The following is an 11,317-nucleotide window of genomic DNA, read 5'->3' as shown; positions in this document are numbered from 1 at the left end:
GGGGATCAGGGGGCTTGAACCTAGAACCTGGTAAGGTGTGTACTCAACTGCCTAGCTCATACAGAGCTCCTTTCCTTAATACTCATCTACCTTTCTGAAATTTTCCAGTATTCACCATCTCTCCCCACTAGATTATTGGTTATTACAGCAGCAGACCTGTCTGGTTGACTCACTATTAAATGTTCCTGCACATAGTAAATACTGAAATGATTATATAACATTTCAGCATGTGGATAGAGCTGGATCATACCCTACATCCTTGAAAAATATTCTAAATATGCATTACACTAATAGCATAAACAAGTTTGTTCTCTTTGTTACGACTAACAACAACAACAGAAGAAAGATCAGTTTTACTTTGCTTAATCTGACTATCGGATAGCTAGATGGAGAGACAAAGGTGAAGCGTGTAGGTCTTATAATCATACAGATGGACAATATCAGCCTCACTGTTCTTCACAGCAAATCTACTGTGAGGTACTTCAGTGTCTAGTGAATTATGAAAGACCTCTCAGAGCAAGCACAAATCCAGTGGGGATATCTACAAGTCTATCTGCTCTGAGGAAAGCAAGAAAAGGAAGGAAAGGGGGAACTATACCCTTATTATCTTATAATTTTGTAAATTAACATTAAATCACTAATAAAAAATCTCAGTTCTGAATTCTTAAAGAAGGAAAATTAAAATAAATACTTGAGACACTCCTATCTTGAAGGTCTTATAAGCACATACCAAACCAAAGCAAGTTGACTATGAACAACAAAAACAACAAAATCATATAGGTCTAAATTTAAAACATGGTTCTACCACGTATTGACTGTAAGATCACAAGGAAAGTTCCAATTTCTCTGCAGTCTAGTTTCTTATCTACAAAATAGACAATATTTAATTTTAATGCTCATTAATAGTTCAATTTTATTTTAGTTAATAATCTCTATGTTCCAATTTCCATAACTAATAAATGAGGATCACAATGTCTATCAATCTCGGGACTGTTAAGATGATTAAATATATATATGTACTAGCTTCTAAGCTGATGAAAGGTGTTCAAGCCTTGTGATTTGAAACAGTTTAAATAAATCAAAACAATAATGTGATATTATTTTCTATGATGGTATATATTATCTATGTATAATCATATCAGATAATCTATCACAATACCAAAGAAATTGGCCAATGTAATTAATTATTTAATTTTTTAATTAATTAAAAACAATGTAGAAAAAGAGTCAAAACATTGCTGAAATATCTTTGTGAAGCACAATGAGAATTGCATTAAGAAAGACTTTTATTTTTTTTTTTTGGTCCCCAGGGTTATGGTTGGGGCTTGGTGTTGGCTCTAGAATCCACTGCTCTTTGCAACCATTTTCCCCTTTCTTTCTCTTTTTCTTTCTTTCTTTCCTTACCTCTTTCTTCCTTCCTTACTCCCTTCCTTCATTCCTTCCTTCCTCTTTTTTTTTTATAGGACAGAGAGAAATTGAGAGGGGAAGAGGAGATAGAAAAAGTAAACACCTATGGCCATTACTATTTTCAGTTAGAAAGAACACCATAACATATCTTTATGCCTTCCAGACCAGAAAAAGTAAAAAAAAAAAAAAAAAAAAACATAGAAAGCAAACCTGATGTTATCTACTGAGCTTCTCTCACTTTGCTGATCAGTGTATCTAGAAAAATTGCCAAAAATTGTTCATCCTGTTTTTACCTCCAATGAGGCACGTATTCATGTGTTCAAAGCCATACATTTTTGACAATGCCTTTCATAGTGATAGAGAAATTAAGGTAAGAACCCAAGGTTAGAGAATTTTTACATGCCACCCAGATGCAGATATAAACCAAAAACTTGGTGAAGGGCTAATCCTTCTGAGCATTGCTCTTCATCTAGAATACTATGGCATCTATAAAATTTGGAAGGGGTCTAAGTCGTAATTTATTTTTCCAGCCAGGACAATCAGCTGGCAAACATATATTTTTTCCTCTTAAATTTATATTTTAATACCGGTATTTAAAGGCTTGAGATGTTTTCAATTATTCTACTGCAATATAGCGGTTGATTTTAAGAGCTCTGTGAACTTGATTTGTACTTAAGCTTTTTACAATCTATATATAGGTTGGTCTTTAATAACCATTTATACATTGCTTCATTTTATATAGGTCATGCATTCTCCTGGGAGAGTAACAAGATTAGAAGTAACAAATACAGTACAGAATAAATTAAAATGCTTCAAACTGCATTATATAATTTCAGAAAATTGGCTTCACACTGAAACATTTAAATAAGAAAACCAAATGACTGTGGCGGGGGTGGGTGGAGGGGGCTACCTAGTTCTGCTATTGTTGAGCGAGTTTTGATCTCAGCGGTGTGGCAATGGTGTCTGTTCCCAGTACTCCAGCAATGTGGTAGTTAATTTGGGTCAATTGTGGATAAAGTTATTATTGTTTCTTCTTTATTTAAAAATATTCACTCCATTCTCCTTCAAGATGAATAGCATTTATTAGTCAAAATGTCAAAGAAGCATCATAAAAGTAATTGTGCTTTAATATACAATCCTTCAAACTCTTGTATACAAAATGTTCTTTCTACTTATAGCACAATAAATTTAGAGACTATTATGGAACAGAAGATAGCAAAACTGGGGCCAATACTTTCCTAATTACTTAGGATAATAAAAAAATGGGGTTTGGTTTTTCTCTCCCAACTAAATGGGAGACATCAAACCCTAGAGAAACTATTATTCTAGCTGGTTCTGTTTACTTCTGTGAAGTTAGCATCACTCTCCTTGTTCTCAGTCCTCAGGCCTTTCTCAATTTTTCTATTCGTGCATTAAAGGCCTCTTCCTGTATTTGCAGCTTTTCGTTTATCTCGGTCTGTGAAGACAATCATAAAAAAAAAAAGTGGTTATGATGGAGCTATCTTTTGCTGCACATTGTCTTTGTGGTTTTGACATACTATAGTGCCTAAAGACAGACATTAGCCCTTACACACCTTCCTGTTTTGCAGACATAGCTGTGTTTCAGCCTGTAGTGATGTGATAACACTTTATCATATTTCTCTGCACATTACCAATGTAAAGCATGTCTGCTATGAACAGGAAGTGGTATTTGGACAGCCATTTTTCACATAGCCTAATGTTGGAAGATAGGATAATTTATCTGTATTTTCAGACGGACTTTACCAATAAGAACCAAATCAGAATAACTGCTCTAGGCTCAGGCTCAGTTATTCCAGCTTTGTTGGTTCCCCTACCCATTTGAAATGGATGTTGTGTTTCCTGTGTAATATACTATAAAGGGGATTCCATAAACTTTTTTTTTTTATGAAATAGCAACACAAATAATCTCACAATTAAAACAATTCTCATAATTAGGAGTACTCACTATATAACTCTTGGAATACTGCCACTTGTGGTATATTTATGGTTGGAAAAAATGATTACTGACAGGTTTTAGTGTTTGCTGTGACTATAATATAGCATTTAGCCTCTGGCAGAGATAGTCTGTGGACTAACATTGCTATCTCCATAATTCCAGAAGCATTTTCATAGTATTTGAACATTAGAAACCTATGAAATATCTTCCTTTTTTAATGAAGGATAATCAAATTATGTATAAAGAACCCACTTGTGGAAAATGTGTTAAAATTGATGTCTTTTTGTTTGTTTGGGTGATATAAAAAAGAATGTGTACTGGTTGATGTGAAGTAGCTATGCACATAGTGTTAATAAATAATTTAAAGTTAAGAAGGTTAATGGCCATAGCTTAGTTTGGAATTTCAAGGGGGAACTGCATAGAAGAAATGTTAAAAATAAGATGCTGCTTGTGGTATAAATATAGCCTTCCTTACTTGACTGACTAGTTTGTGTAACTATTATAAACAGTTTAAAAATGACCACCCAGGCCGGCTTTCTGATAAGATTTTGCTTTACCATCAGCACAGTAAGAGTTATTATGTCTAAAGAGATAACTTTGGTGTTGACTCTAGATTCTTCTTCTTCTTTATTTTTTTAATTCCTCCAAGATCGTCACTGGGGGCTCTGTGCCGGCAGTACGAATCCACTGGTCTTGGCCGCCATTTTTTCCATTTTATTGGATAGGACAGAGAGAAACTGAGAGGAAAAGAAGAGATACGGGAGAGAGAAAGACACCTGCAGACCTGCTTCATCACTTGTGAAGAGACCCTCACCCTTGCAAGTGAGGAGTCAGGGTCTTGAACAGGGATCCTTTCGCGAGTCATTGAGCTTAGTACTATGTGCACTTAACCGTGTGCACCGCCGCCGCCCAGCTACCTCAGCTCTAGAGTCTCATAGGAATCTTGTTTTGGCTTATTCTTTTCTCTGGTCCTGGTGTCAAGTTGTGCTCTCTGGGTTTCTCTTTTATTTTCTTTTTTGATGATTGGGGAAAGAAGAAAGAGAAGGATGGAAACGGTCTTCCAGGTTACAAAAGAACTGTCTGTCTTTTTTTTTTTTTTTTTAAAAAAAACACCTCAAGGGGGTCGGGCGGTGGCGCAGTGGGTTAAGCGCATGTGGCGCAAAGCGCAGGGACCGGCGTAAGGATCCCGGTTCGAGCCCCCGGCTCCCCACCTGCAGGGGAGTCGCTTCACAGGCGGTGAAGCAGGTCTGCAGGTGTCTGTCTTTCTCTCCCCCTCTCCGTCTTCCCCTCCTCTCTCCATTTCTCTCTGTCCTATCCAACAACGAACAACATCAACAATGGCAATAATAATAACCACAACAAAGCTACAACAACAAGGGCAGCAAAAAGGGGAAAAAATGGCCTCCAGGAGCGGTGGATTCATGGTGCAGGCACCGAGCCCAGCAATAACCCTGGAGGAGGAAAAAGAAAAAAAAAAAAAAAAAACCTCAAATATACCTTCAGGAAAGATCTTGGTAGAGTAGAAAGCACTAATTTAGAAATTGCAGAACTGGAGATAAGTTTAGGAACCCTTTGAGTTGTCTTATAAGAAATTAAATAGTCAAATAGGGTAATAGTTACATTACAAGCTAATCTCTAAATTTCTAGTTACAATACCTAATTTTGTGATTTCTGTCATACACACACACACACACACACACACACACACACACACACACACACACACACCCCTCAACCAGATATACTACCACCTGCCCCCACCAGTATTACATTTTATTAATATGACATTGTGAAATAATTAAAGTATGTTACTTCCCACTAAAAGTAATTTATAGAAGCCATGTTAGCCTATATAGGAATTGAAATGGCTTGAAGAAATAATCTTGTCAAACTCCATAGAAGTGGGAAACATTGATTAAACGAACCAGTTCTTCCCACTTTCCATTAAAGCATGCTGTGTCCACCAATAATCTCATTTCTTTTCAACTAAGGACAGATGGCCCGTCATTTATCAACTTCTGTTTCGCTATCTCACCAGGGTTTTCACATTAACCTGGATTCTTTCTGGCATTTCAGTGACACAGAATTTATCAACATAAGTGCAAGGTTTTGGGGAAAAGGTTCATGCCAAATAGAGCAGTGTCTTGAATAGTGGGGAATTTCAGAGCTCTAGAAAGTGGGGTCAGTCCTTCAGTTGAGCAACAGCTGATAGTCTAAATGAAGAAAGCTTCCGTGTCCAGGCAAGAGGAGCTTGTATTAGACTATACTTGCCTCCTTGCTCTAAGCATAATGCTAAACAGACAAGTTAATCCACAGCCGTCAGGAATGGGCATAGCTGTGTTCTTCTAGGACAGAATGGAAAATTTATGATCTGGGTTCAATTACTTCCCATTGACAGTCATGTTGGAATTATCTCAATTTTTTTCTAAGCTGAACGTTCAAGTGGACCTAAAAATATTGACTGTACCAGGAAAGCAAACTTTCCTCAATATTTTCATATTACTTAACCTTAATGCCTAGACAAAACCAATATCCAACATTCATGTAAAAAATAGTATTATAATTCATGCTCTTTGCTATATAATTCTTTAAAAATGTTAGTTTGTTCCACTGGGTATGATTTTTATTACATAACCCTGAGCTAAATATTCATTTTTTAAAATTTATTTTTTATTTAAGAAAGGATAAATTAACAAAACCATAGGGTAGGAGGGGTACAACTCCACAAAATTCCCACCACCCAATCTCCATATCCCACCCCCTCCCCTGATAGCTTTCCCATTCTCTATCCCTCTGGGAGCATGGACCCAGGGTCATTGTGGGTTGCAGAAGGTAGAAGGTCTGGCTTCTGTAATTGCTTCCCCGCTGAACATGGGCGTTGACTGGTCGGTCCATACTCCCAGTCTGCCTCTCTCTTTCCCTAGTAGGGTGGGTCTCATTTTGAATGTCTCTTTAAATGAAAATACTTCTAGAACAAAATGTTTACTCTTTTAATAATAATTCTAATTATCTAAAGAACAAGATAATGTCATTTTTTATTTTTTTTGTTTTTATTTTTCAATTTGTTTTCCCTCCAGGGTTATTGCTGGGGCTCAGTGCCTGCATTAGGAATCCATTGTTCCTGGAGGCCATTTTTCCCATTTTGTTGCCATCATTATTGCTATTGCTGGTTAAGAGAGAAATGGAGAGAGGAGGGATAGACAGAGAGGGGGAGAGGAAGATAGACACCTGCAGGCCAGAAGCAATCCCCGTTCAGGTGGGGAGCCTGGGTCTCAAACCACGATCTTGTGCTTTGCGTCATGTGTGCTTAACCCACTGCTTTACCGCCTGGTCCCCTCATTTTAAAATTTTTTATGTATTTTTTTTAAAAAAAATTTGCCAACAGTCCATTGTTGGGTCTTCATATCTACATGATGGACTTCTATTTTTCTCTTTCAGACAGAGGGTCCTTTGGGAGATGGGGCTAGGTGGTTGTTTACCTGATTAAGTGCACATATTACCATGTGCAAGGATGCAGGTTCAATCACCCAGTCCCCACCTGTAGGAGGGAAGCTTCACACAAAGTGAAGCAGTGCCATGTGTTATCAGTCAGTCTGTCTGTCTGTCTGTCTCCCTTCCCTTTCAATTGCTCTGTGTCCTATCAAATCAAAAGCATATATATACACCAGATACAGTGGGAGAGAAAGGCAAAGAGAGACACCACAGCACTGCTTCACTGCTTGTGACACTTCTCATTTGTATGGAGCATCTATGTGATAGCTGATGTTTGAACTAGGTCCCCATGTACTGGTAAGTGTCCACTCTGCTGGGTGAACTCTCTCTCTCTCTGTCTCTGTCTCTGTATCTCTCTCTCTCAGTCTTTCCTCATTATATTTGATGAATCCAAGGCATTTTCCTCTGGTTCAAATTATTTCTATGCTTAATAGCTTTTATTTGTTTATTGTTTTAAATATTTATTTATGAGGAAGAGAGAGGAGGAGAGAGTGTGTTGAGGACTGAACTTGGGAGCTCTTGCATGCAAATCCACTGTGCTACAACTTCACTCTCTCTCTTTATACCTATTCCTGATTCTTCTTATTATTAGAGTTCTCATTCTATTTTCTTAGTGATTATAGTTGAGGGTCTGTTCTGTTTATTCTTTCCAAAAAAAATAAACTCTTGACTTTCTATTTTTTTGTATTATCTTTTTGGTTTATGTTTCATTTATTTCAACTCTAATTTTATTATGTCTTTCTACTGGCTTAGTCTTGTTTGTTCTTCATTTTCTTGTTCCTTCAGACACAAGATCAGAGTATTTGTTTGAGATTTTTATTGTTTGTTGATATGGAGCAGTGTTGTAATGGTATAAACGCTGCAGATTCTAATGTTTAAAAAAATTGATTAGTTAAAAACATTCTGCTCAATACGTAGAGCATGGCTTTAGTAATTTTTTTTTTTTAATTTTGTAGGTTTGCAAACAATTCTATTACGGTCTAGTAGCTGCTTGGCAATAATTTCAGAGCTGCATGATTGCAAAGGAACCCAGGGCCATGATTATACATAAACTATATTTAGGTGAAATGTTATCAAATCTAAAAAGAAGGTATGTTCTGAACTCAGCTTAATTCAATTGCACTCTGTCCTTCCAGAGTAACCAGTTATTACCTTCATGGTTTTGTTTTTTTTTTTTTTTAACAATAAGGCTTTGTGCAAAACGTGTTCTTCCACTATTTCTGGTAAACACTAGACACCCCTTATTAAGCTGAGGACTTTGACTGACTCTACTGGCATCAGATCATTATATGTTCATGTAAATACTGCACTAGTATTTTATGATTAAACAAGTGACAAGGTATGTTCATGCCGAGTAAGTCTTTTGCTCTTCCTAAATTACTTTTTAATACTCTATGCTTTCTATATATAGCTTCCTGTTCAGATAGTAACTAAATCTTTCCCTGAGAGACATTAATATTTCAAACATGTAGTGTATTGTCCTGTTGATTCATAGCTACTACCACAAGAAATTATAAATCCACTCAAAATGTGGTTCTGTTATTCAATCATTTTGCATGGGAAATTATGCAAATGTGTGCACTGAGATAGAAATTTATTTATACATTTGAACAACAAAATATCAAGCATAAAGTAAAATTTACTAGTATGCTATAGGCAGTTGTTACTGAGATGACTGTTGAAATTATTATTTTCGTGTAGTGACTGTAGTAAATTGCTGAGCTATTAGTGATATGTGAAAAACAGTAGTGATCTGAAAGGAAGTTCAAAGATTTGAAAAAAAATTAGAAATTTGGTGATAACTGTGATTTTATCTTCAGTGTTTACTGTGGAGAAATGTGTTCCAACTATGCTTGCATAAGCAAGTGATCTCAGTGTAAAAAAGCAGGTTTCTGCCTTTTTTTCCCCCATGCTTTCTGAGTTTATAAACTGATAACATTCACAAAGTATGTACTACTGGTACACTCAGGGGGAAAAAAAATCTCTTTTATGGTCTTATTCAAACTGAGTATCTAAGAATTATGTGGAGCTGTTAAGTGGAACTCCTCTATCATAAACATCAGCCTTTCTAGCAGAGTGTGGCGGTGTTTAGACATTAAGGTTGAGGTTGTGCTAACTAACCAGGAATAAAGTAAGTGAACAAGGATGAGTACCTGAATGTTGATTAAAATATCATCTGTGACTTGATCCAGCAGTGATTTTATATCTTCGATGGTGAAATCAACTAAAGGATCCATATTGGAAGTGCTGGCTTCTGGTTGGGGTTGCTCAGAGCCTTGTCTTTGATCCAGTCTCTAAAATAAACGAAAGTAAACGACACTCAAAAGAGATTTTTGGATTTTTTTTGTGATTTACATGTAACTGCAAAACTTTCTTAGATACTTTGTTTCTTTGTTTTAAGAAAGATACAGAGTGAAAGATACACGGAGTAAGAGAGACCAAAGTACTGCTCAGCTCTGGCTTAGGCTGGTGCTGGGGACTGAATGTAGGACTTGAGAGCCTCAGGCATGAAAATCTTTTGCATAACCATTCTGCTCTCTCCCCAGCACCTCTTGAATGTTTTTCTTTTAGGAATGGTGTCTTTGTGGAAGGAAGAATTTGATCCAAAGTCGTTCTACATTTTCATAATCATAAAGATCATGACAAATCAAGCCGTGGTGTCAATTAATGCCTACTTTGGCACAATGAAAGTAGAGATTGGGGAAGTGACTGTGGAAGAGATGAAAACTACACAATCACTCTCATCTGACCCATCTTTATGCTAGAAGACATATTTATATTTAGCAGGGAAAAATCAGAGAAAAAAAAATTGGAAGAGCATTTTATTCCTTTTCCCTTCCAGCCCTAAAAAACACCATGCCGATGTGGTACAAATTAGTAGACAGAAGACAACATACTTTTGTTTCTACAGTCAGTGTTGGTGGTGTTTCTATAAATGTTGAGTAGATATCTAATGAGATTCCTTCTTCTAAAGGATCAGGGAAAAAGGAACTTGAAGACTTGACAACCTCTATCACTTGCTGGAGGGGAAGAAAACAAATGTATTATGATCAGACCTTTCAGGAGTAGCCAGAATCTATATATCTATATCTGTTATCATATTCATACATACATCACATTTCAAATCTATTATTGCTAAGTAATTTTTAGCCATTTCTGTTCCCAGAATTGCCACCAGTGTCCTGTTAGTTTTTATAGAACCTTTGGTGCCCCTGCCAGATAATCAGCATTTCATCCTTCCCACTGTGTTATTCTTATCCTATGATATGGGGGTTAGCATCTTGTTTTATACTTACTCAGTCTTTGTTTCTGCATCAGTCTTCTCTTTCTCCTGCCTACAAACTCTTTTTAGAAATAGTGTTTTATTTTTAAAATTTTTTATTACCTTTATTTTTTTATTAGAGACAGCCAGAAATCAAGAAGGAAATGGGTGGTGGAGAGAGACAGAGAGAGACACCTACATAACTGCTTCACCACTTGCAAAGCTTTCCCCGCCCCTGCAGGTGGGGACTGGAGGGCTCAAACCCAGGTCTTTGCACATTGTAACATGAGCTCAAGCAGGTACACCACCTCCTGGCCCCAGAACCAATGTTTTAGATCCCTTGTATATATTCTCTAGGTTTGGCAGAAGATTCAGAACATGAGATACTAAATAATAGTCAATAGTAAGTCTGATATCAATATTACTCAGCAGAGTATGTCTGCATTGGGTCAGTAATGAAGTAAAAATCACCTAAACACTGTAAAGGCATTAAAGGTTCATGCATATAGTGAGTAAACAGTAAATCAGACAGATCTGTGAAATCAACCAAAACACAAAGGATAGTGTAAAACTTCATTATGAATACTTTGCAAATTCTGTAATTAAGAATATGCCAATCAGAAGAATGGTGATAGTTGCTCAGTTATGGAAGTGATAAAACAGGAGTCAAAGAAGTCAAGCTAAGCAGTCTATCCCAGTACGATTTAAAAAAATAGATAAAGATATTGTTATTAAACATATGAAGAATTTGATTAGTGACTTTGCTTCTGAGTCCATATTCAATAAGCAACATTTTGGCCACAATTTGACTTTACAAAGTCAAATTAAGAAAGACATGCCTACTTTCATTTATAATACATTCCTCACTGTAATTCAATAATTCAGTAGTTCTAGATTATATGGTAAGCTCTCTTGACCTGATTTTTGCTACCATGATATGAGCTCAGTCATTGTTAGCTAATAAAGGTCCAGAGTTTACAAATATGAAGATAAAATTCTCAAAATGCTTTAACTCAAACATTTGTTTTCACATGAAACCTCTCAAAACTCTGAAATGATCATAAGTTTCATTTGTATTTTCTGCTTCTGTTAACCTGCTTTCCCTTCCCTCAGCTTCCTTCTTCAGTTCAGTTATAGTATTAGCTTGTTCTGCTAGTTGTCCTTTTAGCTCAGCTATTTCAGCTTTCAGTTCTCTAATT

The 11,317-nt window shown here is 36.4% G+C and overlaps 1 protein-coding gene across 1 annotated transcript in view; it reads right to left on the bottom strand.

Annotated features, from left to right (window-relative positions):
• Nucleotides 1-2,470: 2,470 nt before the first annotated feature.
• Nucleotides 2,471-11,317, bottom strand: part of CABCOCO1 (ciliary associated calcium binding coiled-coil 1) — a 144,702-nt gene continuing 135,855 nt past the window's right edge. The window contains exons 6-8 of the mRNA XM_007517394.2: nucleotides 9,754-9,876; nucleotides 9,010-9,150; nucleotides 2,471-2,863 (exon numbers count right to left, since the gene is read on the bottom strand). Coding sequence (XP_007517456.1) covers nucleotides 2,789-2,863; nucleotides 9,010-9,150; nucleotides 9,754-9,876 — 339 coding nt within the window. The 3' untranslated portion in view covers nucleotides 2,471-2,788. The remainder of the gene's footprint in view (nucleotides 2,864-9,009; nucleotides 9,151-9,753; nucleotides 9,877-11,317) is intronic.

Source organism: Erinaceus europaeus, chromosome 1 (assembly GCF_950295315.1).
Source record: "Erinaceus europaeus chromosome 1, mEriEur2.1, whole genome shotgun sequence".
NCBI lineage: Eukaryota > Metazoa > Chordata > Mammalia > Eulipotyphla > Erinaceidae > Erinaceus > Erinaceus europaeus.
This window is presented reverse-complemented; position numbering and strand designations above follow the sequence as displayed.